The 19,533-nt window shown below is 49.8% G+C and overlaps 1 protein-coding gene across 1 annotated transcript; it reads left to right on the top strand.

Annotated features, from left to right (window-relative positions):
• Positions 1–65: 65 nt before the first annotated feature.
• Positions 66–19,006, top strand: DPH7 (diphthamide biosynthesis 7). The gene is made up of 13 exons (XM_040460281.1): positions 66–134; positions 1,519–1,538; positions 1,746–1,914; positions 1,964–2,299; positions 3,415–3,548; positions 3,929–4,016; positions 5,506–5,597; positions 6,005–6,177; positions 11,343–11,447; positions 11,551–11,620; positions 11,746–11,811; positions 12,295–12,467; positions 18,327–19,006. The coding sequence occupies exons 1-13, from the start codon at positions 66–68 to the stop codon at positions 18,776–18,778; spliced, it is 1,947 nt and encodes a 648-aa protein (XP_040316215.1). The 3' UTR covers positions 18,779–19,006.
• The last annotated feature ends 527 nt before the right edge of the window (positions 19,007–19,533 follow it).

Below are 19,533 nucleotides of genomic sequence, written 5' to 3'. Positions count from 1 at the left end.
TCTCTCAGCAGACCTGTAGGACACCACACTAGGTCCTGATACACGGTTGATGTCTTCCACGTCGCATGGCTCATCGGAATAGCATTGGTCTGGGGATCGTGCAGCGTAGCTGCTTTGAGCAGGTGCTGCTGCTGGTAGCTGATCCCCGTCCAATTGGGCTGTGCCCCTGTACCGAGTGTTAGAGACCCCTCAAGCCTGTGCTGGTGAAGGGCTAGAGCTTAGAAGGTGGCTGTAAGGGTTCTAGAGTTGCCCGTGTAGTGGCTCCTTCCCTTTGCTCGAGTCACTGCAGTGGCTCCCTGGAGTGGACACTATTGTGAAGGTGCCGTAGGACCCACAGACGGTTTTTATCCCTGTTTGCTTCCCTTGTCCCTTCTCTGATGGCAGCCCCTGGTTTCTTTTTTCCTCTGATGGCCCCAACCTCTTGATCTTTGTGGTCACACCTCTTAGGGGGCCTATGAAATGTTAGCATTCAGATGGTTAGTGTGGGGGCTTGTTTGAGTTGTAGTGTGTGGGGCTGGGTGACTTGACCTTATTTTTCCCCCTAAAGATTTTTTTTTTTTTTTAAGTAGTGGCTACACCCAGTGTGTGGGGCTCAAGCTCATGACCCCGAAGTCAAGAGTTGCATATTTTACTGACTGAGCCAGCCAGGTGCCCCTTGACCCTTCCTTGTAGCAGATACAAATGTGTGGTTCAGCTATTTTGGAAAGTCCTGTTGCTTTCTGACCAACCTTTTCTGCTTCTCTGCTTCAGTTGCCACCTGAGCTGCTGACTCACAGCTGTATATCTAGCCATAGCCCTACTTGAAAACCACAGGCTGGGTACCCAGGTATCTACGTGGATTTCAATGTCAGCTTGTCCAGCTACCTGGAGCTATCCTAACAAGTTAGCATTCAGCAGATGGCTTCAGACAACAATGTATCATCCCTGTTGTGGAGGTGGGAAGTCCCAGATGGGTGTGTTGGCAGGACCATGATCCCTCTGAAGACACATGGGAAGGTGTGCCTGTTTCAGGCCTCTCCTACCTTCTGGCAGTTTGAGGCCTCCCTTGCCTTGTGGATGCAACATACCAGTCCTCTGTTTTTACGTTATCTTTTTTCTGTGGGTCTCTGTCCCTGGGAGACCAAATCGCCTTTTCATAAAGACACCAGTCATATTGGACTAGGGCTCACCATAATGACCTCGTTTTAACTGGATTACCCCTGTAAAGGCCCTGTTTCCAAAGGTCACATTCTGTGGTGCTGTGGCATAGGACTTCAATGTATCTTTTGGGGCAGACACAACTCAATCCATCCTTAACAATGTCCAAAACTTGCCTTCCCCAAATCTATTCTGTAGAATATATTAATTTTCTTGAATGGCAGCCGCATCTACTCCATGTCCCAAGTGAGATCATGGCAGTGCTGGGTGGCCTTTACATTGTGAGTGGCTGACAGACCCCTGCCGCTGGCGCCACGAGGCTGTCTACCTACCTACCCACCACCTCAGTCCGCCCGGTCTCCTTCTGTGCTGTCCTGGCAGGCGGGACTTGGCATCCACGGGTGCGCCGCACTTCATGGCCTACCGGCAGCCCTCTAGGATGGACACGGAGGGGCACAGGGCTGGCAGGACGCAGCCCTTTTAGGACTGGCCCTGGATTGGGCTCCCTGAATGTCTAGGTCCTTAGCTTACCCCCACTTTCATGCCCGTTTTCTCTTCCTCTGCGTCCCGCCCCGCCCCCCCCCCCCCCCCCCCCCACTCTCCTTCAGAGCCCAGATCTTCGGGGACTCCGAAGGGGACACCACTGCCCGCCCAGATGCCCACGTCTCCCCGCCAGGGCAAGATGCGAGCCCTGGCACGTGGGGGCCGCGGAACTCCGCCGGCCGGCGGGAGGCGCCGGAGGCCACCCTCACGCGCGGCGGCAATCGGCGGCCGGAAGTCCCGCCCCGACGCCCCAGGAAAGGGAAGGAGGGGACTGCGGAAGTAGAAAAAGGACCGGCTGCGGGGGCATCTCTTCACCGACGCGGTCTTTGGTCTTGACTCCGAGCCCGCCCACGCCGTCGACCTCAGCCCCTACCCCGCTCCCAATCTGGCCTCGTCACCCCTCCCGCGCTGCCCGGTTCCCGCAGCCTTGGACGCTATTGCGTCCTTGTCTGACTTCCGGGCGACGGAGGGTCGCGTGCGGCTGCTGCAGGTGGTGGACACGGAATACACCGCGGACTCGGTGGAATGGTGCCCGCTGGAAGGCCGCAGGCACTTGCTCGTCTGCGGCACCTACCAGCTGCGGAAGCCGGAGGACCAGCCCGCGGACCCCGAGAGCAAGGTGTGTGGTGTCCTCCTGGCCGTAGGCGGTCTCGGCCGCGGCTTTCTAGGTCCGCGCTCCCCAAATGGCGTTTCTCGAGTAGCTAAGGCCCCAGAGTCAAACTCTCTTTTAGGAGAGGTCTCAGGAAGGACGAGAAAATACTTCAGAGAGGCAGAGCCGACCGCAAATGTTGAGACGTGTCTGGCCTGTTGTGGGGGAGGCAGGAACAGAAAAGGCTGTGGAGTCACACTGGGAGATGAAGATGTGACGTTTGCGTTGTGGCCAGAAGGTAGGTTAGAATGGGCATCTTGAAAGTAAAATGTACCCCATATGCAGGCGTGGCTCAAGCTTATGAATGAAGCCTAGAATAGAAAGAAAAACGGGAATTGGAAGGAGCCGTACCTAATCTCTTGATGGCATCTATTCAGATCCAAACCAGAACACTACTAAGCATGAGAACTGGCACTCCAGCAACAGGCCTAGGTCAGGACGCTTCCGGGCGGACTGGGTCCTGTGGTGACCCTAACCATAGCTGGTCCCTGTTAGCTCACCTAGAAGGAGCATTGTAGGGGCACCTGGCTGGCTCAGTCCGAAGAGCATGCGACGCTTGATCTCGGAGTCATGAGTTTAATTGAGCCCCACGTCGGTGTAGAGATTGCTTAAATAAAACTTTACAAAAAAAGCATTCTGGGGGCGCCTGGGTGGCTCAGTCGGTTGAGCGTCCGACTTCGGCTCAGGTCATGATCTTGCGGTTTGTGGGTTGGAGCCCCGCGTCAGGCTCTGTGCTGACAGGTCAGAGCCTGGAGCCTGCTTCAGATTCTGTGTCTCCCTCTCTCTCTGCCCTCCCCCCTACTCACACTCTGTCTCTCTCTCCTTCGAAAGTAAATAAACATTAAAAAATTAAAAAAAAAAAAAAAAGCATTCTGTACTGAGTCTAGCAGAGTTTATCTACTTATCCGTTAATCATGTGCAAAAGAAGAGACATTTTTTCCAGCTCAGAAAATCAGAGGTGCTGCTTTGAGGCCGAGTTCCAGAGCCTTGTCAAGCCTTTTCTTTCCCTTGATTCCTTTTCCCATCCCTTGGGTTCCTCGATATCTATTAGGGTAATCATAGAGCACGTCTGCATTTTTTTGTAGAGTGGACTTGACCCTGACGAGCCTCCAAGCCGTTTAGGCCGTCTCTACTTGTATCGTCTCAACGCAGACAGCTCTGCTTGCCCCCTGCTTGAGATCCAAAGAAGAGATACTTCTGCAATCTTGGACATGAAATGGTATAACTGATAACAATTCCTCCTGTCTGGGACTTGTCGAGTATTTGTTCATTTAATCAGGGGAGACTGATGCCTGTCAGCATTCAGTAAGATGGGGACATGTCTGAACTTTGGGTTCATTTCTTTATTGTCCTGCCCACCTGTTGGCATTTGGAGGCTACTAGAGACTTGGGCTCTTTTCATTTCTGAGTCCTAGGGTTGGTATCAGTCTGGGAAGTGATGCTAGTTTTCTGATTCGTAAGCTGGGGAATCTTGAAACAGAACTGTAGGCTACAACATGGTTTTGGAATTGAAATTTAATAAGTTACTGAGGTGCATAATGCTAACCTGTGTTCTGGGCATATCCCGTGTTCTGACTGACATGTGAATTCTCTCCTCAGGTGCCATGTGCCGGTGGCCGGCCATGCCCTCTTGGGTGTGGCAGATGCTGGTGGGTCCATAGAACTGCTCCGCTTGGTGGGATCTGAGGTCAGTGACTAGGGCGAGGAGTTTTTGGGGGGTGGAAAGAATCTGAATGGAGAGGGTTTGGGCAGGAGGTTGTGCTGATATAAACCTTTTTGTGGGATGGTTTCCGTTCAATGGCAAATCGTATAAAACATTCTATTTTTTTAAAAATGCTGACTTACTTGTTTTGAGAGAGAGCGTATGGGAACATGAGTGGGGGAAGGGGCAGAGAGAGAGGGAGAGAGAGAACCCCAAGCAGGCTCCACGATGTCAGTGTGAATCCTGATGCAGGGCTCGATCCTAGAAACTGTGAGATCATGACCTGAAGCTGAAATCAAGAGTCAGAAGCTTAACTGACTGAGCCATCCAGGTGCCTCTGTCATATAACACTCTAAATTAGTACGCAATCTATTTTAAATCATTGGGTTCTGCATCTGAATTTGAGAAGAGATCAATTTATGTGTCGCCAGCAGAAGGGCTGAAGTGACAGGGTATTTACTTACCTGTCAGTGGATCTGAAAGTTCCTCTGTAAGGAAAGCTGGACCAGCATTCTTAGGTTGATGATGCTGGGGCCAAGAATGGCCGTGAATTTCTTATGTGAAAGTGGTGTTTCTCAGCCATCATTAGGAAGGCAGTTTTCTATGTGACTTTTTCAGAGCATTTGGTATTGATCAGCACCACGTGTTTGCAAAATGACTGCGTCTGATTGTTGGAAGAGGGAGAGAACAGGGAAGTAAACAGCCCACAAGACCGAGCCCTGACTTAGTGAGAGGGACACACACTGGTCCAGGGGTGTAGGTGGGACTGGAACGGGTCCACTTGCTGTTGGATTTATGGCAGCTGAGGGCGTGTGTATAATGGACCTCGCTGGCCAGCTGAGAGCAGCTGCCCTATCTCAGGAGTGAGGGAGGAAACATCCGAGGAAGACTGTGGGCCCATCAACCGGGATTCTGAGCAAGAGTAGGTAAACCCCAGAGAGGATACTGAGGAAGCAGCCTGCTAGGAGCCTTTTGATGGAGTTAAGCACTGTTCAGATACTTAGGTAATATAAAAAAAGCTTACATAAATCATAGGAAAGAGAAACAGCATTTAATGGCTAGTTGTGGCTTCTGAAAAGGAAACTGGAGGAAAGAGCCGGCTGTCTCTGTCCCTGGAGAGAGAATATGCCAGCATCCCTTGAGGCCTGAAGAGATGGAGAGTGTGTCCCAGGGGTGCTTCTTGGAGTCTGCGTAGGCAGTGCGGTTCTGTCTAGGAATGCACGGACAGCAAGGGGGTCTGAAAAACAGATCAGCTTCCCCCAGGGTCACATGTGGGAAAGCCCTTCTGCAGGTGCGTCAGCTCCTGGAGGGCAGGAGCCAGTTGTCCAGTGTCTTCTAATTCTGCCGTGAATGAGGGACTGACCCGTTTCGTTCACCTAGTAGGCGATGAGGGAATGATGGCTACCTGAGCTACAGGAGTAGTCTTTCCAAGGTTCTGGGCCGTCTCCTTCTGATAGCGTTTTCTCTCCACTAGAATGCGTACACACTGCAGCCGCTTTCCAGCTTTGCCCTGGAGAAGCAGTGTCTGGCCTTGTCTCTGGATTGGTCCACTGGGAAAATTGGAAGGTAAGAGCCGGTGTTGGTGAGGGATCCCGTCTTTCCTCTGAGCATTCGTTGCTCTTTTCATGCGAGGGAGAGTTGAAACCTTGCAGCAGCCTTGATTGTGGCTTCCTAGACTCAGGAATGTCATTACTGGTGCTCATCCAAAAAGAAACAATTCATCCTTCTAGGTAAAAGAGACAGTGTTTTCATCAAGAGAAGCTGACATGGGTTTATTTTGACAAGTTATGTGCTAGTTTTGATTTCTGCCAGATGCCCAAACCTGTTAACAGGCACATCCGTGCATCAGGCCCATGGACAGCCTCTCCCATGACACGTCTCGGGATGCCACCAGTCGGGAACCAGAAGTGGGTGATGAGTTTGGGTCAATGAATAAATTCAGCTGGGTTTCTCCATTGGTTCTCTGTGTCTAGGGCCAGTGACCAGCCCTTGAGAATCCTTAGCAGTGACTCCAAGGGGCAGCTCTACCTGCTAGAGGTGAATGAGGAGGGGCCTGGGCTGCAGGAGGTGGCCATGTGGCAAGCCCATCACTTTGAGGCCTGGATTGCGGCTTTCAATTACTGGCAGACAGAAATCGTTTATTCAGGTTGGTACTTCTCCCCTGGGGATCGATCCTAGGAGGGAGGGAGTGAGCAGGTGAGGCCCAGGTCAGGGCTGTGACTCTGGACATGTTGGGATCGTGAAAACCCTTTGTGGAGAATGTATTTTCTGGGGCAAAAGCTGTTAGTTGGTACTCAACACTTAGCTATTCCTTAGAAAACAAAGCACACCTGGCCGTGGGCATTGGAGGGCGTTGGGGGACACTGCCCCCAGTGTTGGAGCAGCCGGAGCCCTGCCTCCTGCCGTGTTTGCTCCTGCTCCGAGAAATCCAGGGTTCCCACATTTTCCATTGCCATCTCTGGGTCCAGTGTTGGGCTTGTCACGTTGGATTTCAGGCTGTCACTCCTCTCTTGGGTCCAGTTTACCTTCCCAAAGAAAAGCCTGAGAGGGGTAGAATTGATTTCCTGACATTGTGAATGGTATGTATTGGGGGTGCTGATGTGAGGACGAGAAATGAACACACCTGACGTTTGCAGGAACCAGGTAGCTGAGCAGCCTCTCTTCCCCAGGTGGTGAGGACTCTTGGGAGATGGGGGGTGGGGGGCACGGGGCATTGGCCTCTGAGAGAAGACAGAAGGGGAGTCGCTGGATTTGCAGAGAGGCAAAGAGAAGATCTGACCCTCGTTTCCTTTTGCGTCTAGTTGCTGGTGGTGTACTGAGCCGTACAGTGAGTCGTGAGGTCAGGGACGTTCTGTTAGACTGTCCGGAAGCTCCGTGGCCCACCCCGCTCCGCCAGAAGCACTCTTGGGGAGGTCCTCAGTGGCGGCCACGGTGCCTGGTCCAGGGAGTACCTCTCAGCAATGCTCCCACGCCGGCCTCCTCCCGGTGCAGTCTTTTCTCTGCGTTATCCCGGGCTTCCCTCTTCTTTCTGATTGCTTCTCATTCCTTTGCTGGCTCCTTTCCCTCTGCTTGAAAGTGTTCCTTGTCCTCTGGCCTGTCTGGGTGCTCTTGTCGCTCTGCATTGTTGCTCTTTTGATTCCAGCTGCTCTCTCTTCCAGAAACAATTGCATTCTGGTTGCTTAAGCAGACCTTTTTTGCTTGTTTGCTTTCTTTCTTTCTTCTTTCTTTCTCTCAAGGAAATTTTACTAATTTATTTTGAGTAATTTCTGCACCTAGCATGGGGTTTGAACTCATGACCCTGAGATCAAGTTACACACTCTTCAGACTGAGCCAGCCGGGTGCCCTAGACCTTTCTTCCCCCTGAGCTCTTGATGCCTTTATCTTGCCAGCTACCAAGCACTCTGCAAGGATGCTTCCGGGGTGGGGGGGATGGGGGGCAACTTCAGCTCAGGTCATGATCTCATGGTTACTGAGATCGAGCCCTGCATCAAGCTTTGCACTGACAGCATGGAGCCTGCTTGAGATTCTCTGTCTCTGCCCCTCTCCTGCTCGTGAGTGCTTTCACTGTCTCACACACTATCTCTTTCAAAGATAGATAAACAGGGGCGCCTGGGTGGCGCAGTCGGTTCAGCGTCCGACTTCAGCCAGGTCACGATCTCGCGGTCCGTGAGTTCGAGCCCGGCGTCAGGCTCTGGGCTGATGGCTCAGAGCCTGGAGCCTGTTTCCGATTCTGTGTCTCCCTCTCTCTGCCCCTCCCCCGTTCATGCTCTGTCTCTCTCTGTCCCAAAAAAATAAATAAACGTTGGAAAAAAAAAAAACAACAAAGATAGATAAACATTAAGATGGGGTGCCTGGGTGGTTCAGTCGGTTGAGCGTCCGACTTTGGCTCAGGTCACGATCTCACAGCTTGTGAGTTCAAGCTGCGCGTCGGGCTCTGTGCTGACAGCTCGGAGCCTGGAGCCTGCCTCGGATTGTCTCCCTCTCTCTCTGCCCCTAACCTGCTCGCATTCTGTTTCTGTCTTTCTCAAAAATAAATAAAACGTTTAAAAAAATTTAAAAAAAATAACGTTAAAAAAAAAAAAAGGATGCTTCCTGGGCATTTCACATGTGGATCCTGGCTCAGGCCATTGTCCCTGTGTTGTCCTGTTGCACACAGCTCCTACCTAATGTCCCGACCCCAGGGCAGGGTCTGGCTGCCCAAATCAGACACCAGCGTCCCCTCACCCCTTCCAGAAGTGGGAGTCCTAATGATCTTCCAAGCATCTCAGAATTGGCCATCTCTTTCTCTTGCCACCTGTTGGGGGCACTGTCTCATCTCCCGGCAGAGCCCTGAAGGATGGCCCTGCATTCATTCTTGAGCCTTTCTTTTTTTTTTTTTTTTTTTTTTTTTCAACGTTTTTATTTATTTTTGGGACAGAGAGAGACAGAGCATGAACGGGGGAGGGGCAGAGAGAGAGGGAGACACAGAATCGGAAACAGGCTCCAGGCTCTGAGCCATCAGCCCAGAGCCTGACGCGGGGCTCGAACTCACGGACCGCGAGATCGTGACCTGGCTGAAGTCGGACGCTTAACCGACTGCGCCACCCAGGCGCCCCATTCTTGAGCCTTTCTAATCCTGCCTCCACACTGTAGCTAGAGCGATTGTTTTAAAACATGCGAACTTGGGGTGTCTGAGTGGCTCACTCAGTTGAGCCTCTGACTTCAGCTCAGATCATGATCTCACGCTTCATGGTTCGAGACCCACATCGGGCTCTGTGCAGACACCTCAGCCTGGACCCTGCTTTGTATTCTGTGCCTCCCTCTCTCTGCCCCTGCCCTGTTTACGTGCTGTCTCCCTGTATTTCTCAAAAACTTTAAAAAAAAAAAAAAAAAACTACAAACATGCAAACGTTATCACACTTCACTCGTGGTTAAACCCTTTGCAGCTTCTCTCCAGAATTCTTGGTGCAATCCCCCCAGCGACATTGTGGCTTTGCATATCGGGTCCCTGCCTGCCTCTCCAGCCAGTTTTGAGTGATGGCTTTTTCCTCACCCATTCAGTGTTCTCTCCAGTCTCCATGCTTACCCGAACTGTTCTTTTTTCCCCAATCTCCGTGTTGGACCACCGGTTTGTTCTGCTTTTCTGGCAGGGCTCAGCTTAAAATCCTATCCTGGAGATACTGGCCCGGTTCAACCCCTTATTGCTGTTTGGGCTCATCCTCATTGTGTCTAATGCTCATCTTCCCCTGACAGCTGGGTCCTTTCTGCGTTTTTTTGCTGTCACACGGTGAACAGTCTCAGTGACAACAATAGAGGTTTAATTTCTTGAGGTCTTCTCATTCTTGGATTAGTTCTACCTTGAGGCTCAGCTAATTCAGAGCCAAGCATAGTGGAGGCTGTGATGTTGTAATTCCGCACCAAGTCGTTTATTCAGTGAACGTTTGTTGAGCGTCTAATGTGTGCCATGCGCCGCTATAGGTGCCAGAGACACATGAGTCTACGAGACAGAAGCCCTGCTTTCCCTGAACTTACACAGAGAGGAGACGGGCAGTGGTCACAAAGCGTGACACAGAATGAGTGAAGAGAGGGCACAGCGGCTCAGAGGTGAGAAGTGCTTCGGTGGGCTGTGACTGGGGGATTGGGGTGCTGTGGGCAGGTGCAGCCTGTCCTGTCACAGAGCATGGTCATGGTGGACAGAGGTAGGGCAGGAGTGAGCCTGCTGCATGAGGACAGCAAGTGGCTGTGTGGCCAGAATGGCAGGTGGCAGAACAGAAGGTGAGATCAAAGTTCACGTGGCCTTGCGGGCCTCGGGATGGACTTTGGCTTTGGCTCAGACTGCAACAGAAGCCATAGCAGGATGTTGAGCAGAGGGGTGACGTTTTCTGACTTAATGTTGCAGAACAGAAGGGGATCTTTTTTCCTAATGTGTCGAGCATAGACTGCAAGGAGACGAGGGCAGAGCCTGGGGACCTGCCATACAGGTGGTGGCAAGAAGGCCTCAGACTGAGTTGGGAGCAGTGCACGCGAGGGAAAGGTGGTAGGACTTTGGTTGTATGTGTGAAGGTGGCTTGTCAGGATGTCCTGGTGGATGGATGTGGGGTGTGAGACAGACCAGCGTGTAAAGAAGCCAGTACCAGCTTTCTCTGCAAATTTGCCACAGGACGGCAGCTCAGATTGGAGGCTCACCTGCAGGTGTCCTGCCTGGCTGGACCGGTTCTGTTGGTCTGCGTAGCTGTAGGTCATGTTCCTCCTGTATCCCTTCTGTCTGTCCTAGGGATCTGCAGTGTGCTCAGTGAGCATGTGTTGGATGGGCGGAGTGGAGCAAAGGTGGCTAGGTGGTGGGTGGGTATAAGGAACGATACACGGTTGAGTGGATGGATGGACGGACAGACGGATGGACGGAGTGGTCAGACCTAGGTGGTTTTCTTTCGCTCTTCATCCTCCCTGTGGGCCCTGCTTTTCAGCCTTTCTCCCCTTCCTTCGAGGTAGCCACCATCACACTATATCTTGTTGCTGTCTTCAAAGACTGGTTATGGATTAGGGTGGCGGCTCCCTACCCTTCCTGTTTTTTCAGATTCCCTAAGATAAGCCCAGAGGTCCTTTTACTGTAAGGTTACAAAATGTACTTCCCTTTAAAAAAAAAAAATTTTTTTTTATTCTTTATTTTTGAGAGAGAGACAGCATGAGCAGGGGAGGAACAGAGAGACAGAGAGGGAGACACAGAATCCGAAGCAGACTCCAGGCTCTGAGCTGTCAGCACAGAGCCCGACTCAGGGTTCGAACTCACGAACCAAAAGTTCATGACCTGAGCCGAAGTTGGACACTCAACCGACTCAGCCACGCAGGTGCCCCAGGTGACTTTAAGATAAATGGAGGTGTGCTGAAGGTTCCAGAACCTTAAGAAGTGCTTGTGTTGGGCCCCTGGATGGCTCAGTCAGTTGAGCGCCCAACTTCGGCTCAGGTCTGATCTCCCTGTTCGTGAGTTCAAGCCCCACTTTGGGCTCCGTGCTGACAACTCAGAGCCTGGAGCCTGCTTCGAATTCTGTGTCTCCCTCTCTCTCTGCCCCTCCCCAACTTGCACTCTGTGTGTCTCTCTCAAAAAATAAACATTAAAAAAAAAATGCTCGTGTTTGCTGCCTCCTGCATATAGATCCTGTTCTGAGTTCCTTGATAAGGCAGCTCTGGTTTGTGGCAGCTAGGAGCATTGGTTGCTGGAGCCTGAACAGAAGGCACTTTAGCCACATGTGACCTGAAAATTCTTCCCCTGACTTCTTGTCCTTCCCTTTCATTCCTGTAGGCTGAGCTCATCAGCCTTTCCTGTCTTCCCTGCAGGTGCCCTCTTCAAGTGTGAAGACACAGTCACAGCACAGGCCTCTTTCTGGGGTGCTGTTTCTGGAGCTCTTCTGCCTGGTGCCAACCTGAAACCACCCAGGAAAAGTCCTTCACGGGGATTTCCTCACAGGCATACATTCCCTCCCTGAGAAGCGGCTGCTTCCTGTCGTCAGTGCCACGGTCAGTGGGCGTTTCTGTTTCCACACAGGTGGGGACGATGGTCTTCTGAAAGGCTGGGACACCAGGACACCTGGCACATCTGTGTTCACTAGCAAGAGGTAAATTCATCAAGGGGCCGGCCCTAGGCGTGTACCACCAGCCTTCCCATCCCTCCTCCGCGGACTTTCCACCAGAGACGTGTCCCTGTGTGCGCACTCGCTCAAACCTTGCACTTTGCCTGTAGGCACTCCATGGGTGTGTGCAGCATCCGCAGCAGTCCCCATCGGGAGAACATCCTGGCCACGGGAAGGTGAGTCTCTTAGGGTTTGTGCACGGGTCCATCTTGCGTCTTTCCTTTCATTTTCTCATGTTGACCGTTGCAGTTTTTAATTGGACCAACTCTTAATGTTTACTTATTTGTTTTTGAGAGAGAGAGAGAGAGAGAGAGAGCGCGCGCACATGTGTGCACGCGGGGGGAGGGCCAGAGAGAGAGGGAGACAGAGGATCCCAAGCAGGCTCTGTGCTGTCACACAGTGCCTGATGTGGGGTTCGATCCCCTGAACCATTAGATCATGACCTGAGCCGAAATCAGACATTTAACCGACTGAGCCACCCAGACGCCCCCAGTTGGACCAACCCTTAAACCAAAGTGTAGGTATCTGGGCTGGGGAAAAGGAACTTTGTCCTAGAGGAATGAATGGGATGGGCCTGCTTGGGAGATGTCCCCCCTGCCGCCTAGGGAATAAGTGGGCATTGACTTTCCTGCATGATCCCTGCGCTGGATGGCTTTCAGCTACGACGAACACATTCTACTGTGGGACACTCGGAACATGAAGCAGCCTTTTGCAGACATGTCCGTGGGGGGCGGAGTGTGGCGGCTCAAGTGGCATCCTTTCCACCGCCACCTGCTCCTGGCAGCGTGTATGCACGGTGGCTTTAAGATCTTCAACTGCCAAAAGGCAATAGGTGAGTAGGGGGCTTGGGGCAGTCAGGCCTGGGGTGGGGCTTCCCAGTTTCCTGCCCCCTTGCTCTGCCAGTGCTTCACTTCTGCTCACGCTGCCTTGCTCACGCTCTGTGAGCAGAACCCAGCACTGGTCAGACCCAGCTCAGACTTGGGCCTGAGCCCCAGAAGGTGGCTGGAGGGAAAGGGCAGCCCTGCGGGCGGGCCTCACTCTGAGTTCGTGCTGCGGGAGGGCCTGGGAACCGCCAGGCCCACCACCGCCTTTCTCTGGCCAGTAAGTCTTCACTGTCAGGACCGTTGCACGTTTTCTTCTCTTTTCGCAAACGCCCAACGCCCCCTTCCCCTCCTCATTCTCCCTTCGTGACTCCACCTCCCTCCTCATCTATACAAAGAAGTGATTAAGGCACCACCTCTCCGCTCTGCAGGCCTGTCTCCTGTGTGCTGGGCCACGCCCCAGGACTTCCTGTTCTGCAGGGGCACAGGTGCGCTGCCCTGTTCTCAGCTGAAAGCCCCGTGAGGTCTCTTTTCCCACGTATTTGCTGCTTTCGCTGTACCCCTTCGCTTTTGGGGTGCGGAGTCTTTTCATTCACCTCAGGGTGCTTCCTCATTTCCCTCGTGGTTTCCTCATTGACTCATTGGTTGTCCATCAGTGTGTTGCTTAGTTTCCACATTTTTGTGACTGTCCTGAATTTTTTCCTGTTCCTGATTTCTAATTATATTCTAAGTTTACTGAGGCTTGTCTTGTGGCCTCAGACGTGGTTGGTCCCAGAGAGTGCCCCACGGGCTTTTGGGAAGAGCGTTCTCCGCAGCTGTGGGTGGAGTGCCCTGTTCCCGTGTTCTCTGGGTTTTCTGTCTGGTTGCTCTTTTAAATCATCGCTACACCCAGTGTGGGGCTCGGACCCACAGCCCCAGAATCGAGAGTCACGGGCTCCACCGGCTGAGCTGGCCAGGTGCCCTGGTTGCTCATTATTGAAGGTGGGGTAGTGAAGTCCCCCACTGTTACGGATGTATCGCGTCCTTCCTCATTTCTGTCCGTTTTTGCCTCGTGTATCGTGGGGTTCTGTTAGGTGCGTGTGGTGTCTATAACATTTGCATTTCCCTAATGTATAGACTCTCTTCATTGTCAGGGTCCTTACTTACTTCCAGTAACTGTGTTTGAGGGTCTGAGCCGTCTGGTGTCCTCAGAGCCATCCTCGTTCTCTCTGGCTGCTCTGCGCACTGCGACTGTACTGCCTTTTGCTCTCAGTCTGTTGATGGCCTGGAGTCTGCAGTGCGTCTCCTGTACTGGGTCGTGGCTCTTTGTCAGGAACATTATGGAAGTGACATTCTGCCTTCTTTAATGCGTTTCGTCAGGAGGCACAGGATGCCACTTTGTCCTTTCACTGCTGATGTTAATTTGGTCACTTGGTTAAGGTCTCCCCTGGGTTTCTCTGCTGTAAAAATACTGTTTTCCCCTGTGTGATTAATAATAACTAGCCTGTGGTTAGAGTGAACCTTTTTATTCCTCATCAGACTTCCACTCAAATCCATTAATGAGTCTTCCCTGAATGAAATTATTACTATAATTGCAAAATGGTGATTTTGTCACTATTATCATACTCTGTACATTTTAAAATTAGCATTCACTTTTCTCCCATATATCTGTGTTTATTAACCATATAGATTCATGCATTTTTATGTCATTCAGTGGGTCATAATCTATTATAGTCATCGTTCATTACAATGTTCTCATTGTCCTAGACTTTTCCCATGAAAACCCCTTAAGCTGTCTCCTGTGTCCTTTTCACATGTCCCTATTGGTTTTTGAGTACTTCCTCGCTTTTTGGCACAAAACATTTCACATTCATTTTGTATTTTGCCTCTCCCATACCTGGAATCAGCTATTTCTTCAGGGTGTCCTGGGTCCTCTTAGTGGCGAGTGTGTTTAGAATCCAAGATCTGGTCATTAGTTGGTCTTACAGCTACTAAGGTGTTGTGTATGGCTGTGTGTGCGTGCGCGCACACATACATATGTATGTGTACGTTTATGTATAACGTGTACACGTGTGTGGTTATACGTATGTGGATACGTTTGTGTGTATATATGGTTACATAATCATGTGTGCTTGTGTGTATATGTGTGTGTCCACATGTATGTATGCATATCCCTATTCCATGGTGTCTCCCTTCTCCAGTGAAAAGTTGCTCCCAGCAAACTCTTACTTACACGCTTCACCTCACAGAGTTGTTACTGTGCTGCACCTAAGACAAACCTGTGAAGGGAACTCAAAATGCTCTTACAGCTCTTTTTTGTGAGATTGATTTGATATTGTCAGAGTGCTGTGTTCAAAGGTTACTTGGAAGTGGGTTTTTATTTATTTGAAATACAATTAGGTTTATTTGTTTCCTTTTTTAAAAATTATTTACTTATTTATTTTACACAGGTTTTTTTTGTTTGTTTGTTTTTTGTTTTTTTTAATGTTTATTTTGGAGAGAGAGACCAAGCACAAGCTGGGGAGGGGCAGAGAGAGGGAGACAGAGGATCCAGAGCAGGCTCTGCATTGTCAGCACAGAGCTGAATGCAGGGCTTGATCTTATGAACTGTGAGATCACGACATGAGCCAAAATCGGATGCCCAACAGACTGAGCCACTGAGGTGCCCCCATATTTCTGTTTTATAAATTCTCTTTGTCCATCTTTTGCCAATTTTTCTTTCTTTCTTGTCTTTTTCCCCCTTGATTTTACAGAGTTCTTATATATTAGTGTATTAGCTCCTTACCTCTGATATACATTGGAAATATATTCTCTTGCTTTATTGTCTCATTTTTGCCTCTGGTGTCCACCCCTCCCCCCAAGCAAAAGGCGCTTTTTTTTTTTTTTTTCTTAAACACATAATCTCTATGCCCAACGTGGGGCTTGAACTCATGCCCCCGAGATGGAGTTGCCTGCTCTACCAACTGAGCCAGCCAGGTGCCCCAACGGCGCTTTTTAATGTAATCACATTTATAGATATTTTTTTCCACTGAATCTTCTACATTTTGAATATTAGTGTTAAAAAGCTTTTCCCCTTTCACACTCAGGTTGTAAAAGAATTTACCAGTGTTTTCTTCTAGTACTTGTAGCGCCATGTATTTAGTTAGAACTTTGGTCTGTGTTGTATGTGGTGTAAGCAGCTATCCCAACACCATTTATTACAAAGTCCATCTACCCCCAGTGAATCAAGATGCCACTCTTCTTGTGTTCCGTACTTTCATGGCTTTTTTTGTTGTTGTTGTTGTCGTCTTTCGAGTCCCATTGGATGTCTCTTCATGTGTCTGCACCCACTGCTGTGATTGTGGAGGCTTGGTGGTGTCTTTGTAATAGCAGGGTTACTGGCACCTTCACTTTTCCTTTTTAAGGATTTCCTAACTATTCTTGTATTTGAACTTGACATTAACTTATCTTGTCCCAGAAAAAAGTTATTGGATTTTTATAGATAGATAGATAGATAGATAGATAGAAAGAAAGAAAGAAAGAAAGAAAGAAAGAAAGAAAGAAAGGTAGATATTGAAACATTTAAAAAAAGGTGGGGTGGGGGGAGCTTGTTGGATCAGTGGGTTGAGTGTCTGACTTCAGCTCAGGTCATGATCTCACAGTTTGAATTTAAGCCCCACATGAGGCTCTCTGCTGTCAGCATGGAGCCCACTTCGGATCCTCTGTCCTCCTCTCTCTTTGCCCCTCCCCTACTTATTCTCTCTCTCTCAAAAATAAACATTAAAAAAAAAAGTAGGATTTTGGCTTTTTGTTACAGTTGTGTTGTTTTTCTGTTCTCTGTCTCATCAGTTTCTCCTTTTATGTTTGTTTCCCTTTGTCTCCTTTTTCTAGCATTTTGAGTTGGGAGTACAGTTCACTTTTCTTTATTATTGTGTTTGTATTAAGCTTTTTTTTTTTCTTAAGTTTATTGATTTATTTAGAGTGCTTGTGTATGCGAGCAGGGGAGGGGCAGAGAGAGAATCTCAAGCAGACTCTGAGCTGTCAGTGAAGAGCCTGACTTGGGGCTCGATCCCACAAACCATGAGATTATGAGCTGAGCTGAAACCAAGAGTTGGACGCTTAACCGGCTGAGACATCCAGGCACCCCTGCATTAAGTGTTCCTATGTCTGAAATGTTCTCTGATTCAAGCATATTTTTAGGTTGTGAGATGTAATGATCTCATTTTTCAAAAGAAATTCTGTGACTTGAGTTCGTACTTTCCCTTTTGCCCAAGTGTGGTTTCGTAGGAGGTTTTAAATTTTTTAGGTAGAAGGACTTTTTTGTCCCTTTGTGTTAGTTTTAGTTTTTATTGCATTATGATCAGAGAGTGTTGCTTGCTTGTACTATTTCTCCTTTGTGGAACTTTTTGATTCTTTGTTGCTTAACATGATCTGTTAATATTCTGTGTGCACTTGGGTAGGAGATATGCTCTTTGTTATTGTTTGACTTGGGGCCCGGAATGGGGTCCTGGGTGGGAAAGCCCTGTGGCCCTGTCTCTGAGTCCCATCCAGGCTACCATGGAGGGACAGTGATGGTCCGGGGCGCTCCCTCCCTTGCTCGTGTTGCCTGAGTGCCTTTCTGGCTGTCTGGGGACGTTCAGCATCTGGTTCCTCTCTGGAGCCTCTTCTGTCCAGGCAAAGCCCTGGCTTCGGGAGTAGGATCTCCTGTGCTCTGGTGGCACTCTCAGCGTTTCCTGGTTCCAGCACTGACCTGGTCTACACTTCTTGGCCTTTCTTCATCACTGCTCATTTTGATTGCAGTTATTCTTCCTTTTTTTCTTGTTTTAAGTTTTATTTATTTATTTTGAGAGAGAGAGTACAAGCAGGGTAGGGAAAGAGGGAGAGGAAGAAAGAGAGTCCCAAGCAGGCTCCACACTGTTAGCGCAGGCCCAACGGGGGGTTCGAACTCATGAACCGTGAGGTCATGACCTGACCTGAAATCTAGAATCAGACACTTAACTGACTAAGCCCCACCGGCGCCCCTCTGATTGCACTTCTGATGGCTCTGGCCTGGACCCTTGCACTTGGGAGGCATCAGTGGCACCCCTTTCAGAGTGTGTAGCTGTCCAGGCTTACTAAAGACCTGAATGGCCAACAGGCCTTTCACCTGGTGACAGTTTTCTAAGTTCACATCCCCAGGTCACTGGCCACCAGTTTTTTATGACTGCTCTTGCCATGCTTGGCCTTGCCCTGGACCCTAGATTACCTCAGCTTTGGCAACACCTTGTCATTTCTTTTTCTGGTCGAATATTGCTTTCAAACCTTCCACAGCTGAACCTCTTTCCAGTCTTGTCCTCCACCCTCAAAGTTGCTATAGCAACTCACCAGAAGGAAAACCACATAAACTCCAATGAGTCCTTTCCAAGCTCAAATCCAGACTTTACAGAGCACGCTGAATTCTGTATGGTTTTGACCCTCCAGACACGTGTCGCCACTCCCCGAGGGCATTTCTGCCACATCTACTTGTTTGTGGTTCCCCAGATGTGTCCTGTTACCTTACACACGCTTGTTCTCTGTTTCTCATGCGTCCCTGTCTCTCCCATCTGGCTAACTGCTTTGTCCTCTGCTCTGAAGTCTTAACTGAAGCTTTTGCCAAGTCCTCCAACTTGGAAAGGCACCGTCACCCTTGTGCTTCTGTAGCCAGGCCGATTCCTTTGTTAGGCACCACAGTGTACTCACTGCAAGATGAAGGTCTGTTTTCTTCTCATCTCTCCACGTCTCAAGGATTCCTTTGCATCGTGCACAATGGTTGCTGACAAATGAGTGACTGCTTTTAGCAAAGTCTCCCTTTGAGAGTGGGCAGGGGCCATCATTTGGTAGTGATGAGATCAGCCTGGGTAACGTCACATTTCCTGTATTCTGTCTCATTCCAGAGGAGAAGCAGGAAGCCTGCACAGTCTCTGCATCCCACACATTGCCCAACTCATTGGTGTATGGAGCCGACTGGTCCTGGCTGTACGTCCACAATCCATTACAGACCTGCCAGTCATGCTGCTCAGGTTCCTCTCCCTGCAGCAACTCAGGAGCCAAAGAAGCACATCTCTCAAACCTGAAGGCTGTGCACCAGTCACCAGCACCGTCTTACGATCATTTAGCAGAGAATGAAGAAGGTCATACCAGACTTCAGAGCGGAAGCAAACCGAGGACTTCTGTCCAGGCACTCGCAGAGGACATGATGAAGAGTGACAGCCAGCTGCACACTGCAGGGACCAAGGTTTGTGACTCTGACCTCTATCTGGAAGCAGCGAACTTTGACATCAGCTTCCTAACTACTTGCTCCTTTTATGATCATATCCTTCACCTCTGGAAGTGGGAAAACATCTGAGCTGGGGAAGAGGTTGCTTGGCTTGAAGTCAAAGACCATTTCCACAAAGAAAGCCCAGAGTGCAACTTTGTGAGTGAACTGCTGTCAGACCGTCTCATTGAGATTCCTATTGTAGTCTCCACAGGTGACTGTATAGGGCTCAGTGTACCTTATGTCCACAGTGTAAACAGTCAAAAAAGCTATTGGCTTCTCTTAAATAAACCTTATCGGGGGCGCCTGGGTGGCTCAGTTCGTTAAGTGTTTAACTTTGGCTCAGGTCACGATCTCACAGGTTTGTGAGTTCAAACCCCACATCGGGCTCTGTGCTGATGGCGAGGAGTCTGCTTGGGATGGTGTCTCTTCCTCTCTCTTTGTATGCCCATCCCCCATTCACATGCAGTCTGTCTCAATAAACAAACTTTAAAAAAAACAAAGATCACCTTATTATGGCACCAGAAGTGCTCGTATTAGCCTCCTATGCAGATAAACAAAAGGAAGCCTACACACATTGAATTGCCTTAGCGTGTCATAAACTTGAAACGTTCCCCATTGTGGCGTTAGTAACCTGAGTAGCTTCCGAAGCTTGGACACATACTAACTCCAAGAACATAACTGGGTTTGTGACTCATCTGACTCCCATAGTTCATTCTTGTCTGTCTGGAAGGAACAGTAGTTGAAGTGCAGGCTAGTGTAGAATTTGTCAAATTTCTACCAATATTCTGTTGTAGGTGATCAGAGTCAGAAAACACACACTTCTATTCTTTATTTTCTGATGA

Source organism: Herpailurus yagouaroundi, unplaced genomic scaffold (assembly GCF_014898765.1).
Source record: "Herpailurus yagouaroundi ecotype Mexico unplaced genomic scaffold, PumYag 249, whole genome shotgun sequence".
Classification (NCBI taxonomy): domain Eukaryota; kingdom Metazoa; phylum Chordata; class Mammalia; order Carnivora; family Felidae; genus Herpailurus; species Herpailurus yagouaroundi.
Note: the sequence above shows the minus strand (reverse complement) of the source record. Positions and strands in the feature narration are given on the sequence as shown.

Coding starts and splice junctions, on each gene's coding strand:
- DPH7 (XM_040460281.1), top strand. CDS start 66: ATGGCTCATCGGAATAGCATTGGTCTGGGGATCGTGCAGCGTAGCTGC. Junction 1,915..1,963: donor GCGGCAATCGGCGGCCGGAA/GTCCCGCCCCGA, acceptor CTGCGGAAGTAG/AAAAAGGACCGGCTGCGGGG. Junction 3,549..3,928: donor GCAATCTTGGACATGAAATG/GTATAACTGATA, acceptor TTCTCTCCTCAG/GTGCCATGTGCCGGTGGCCG.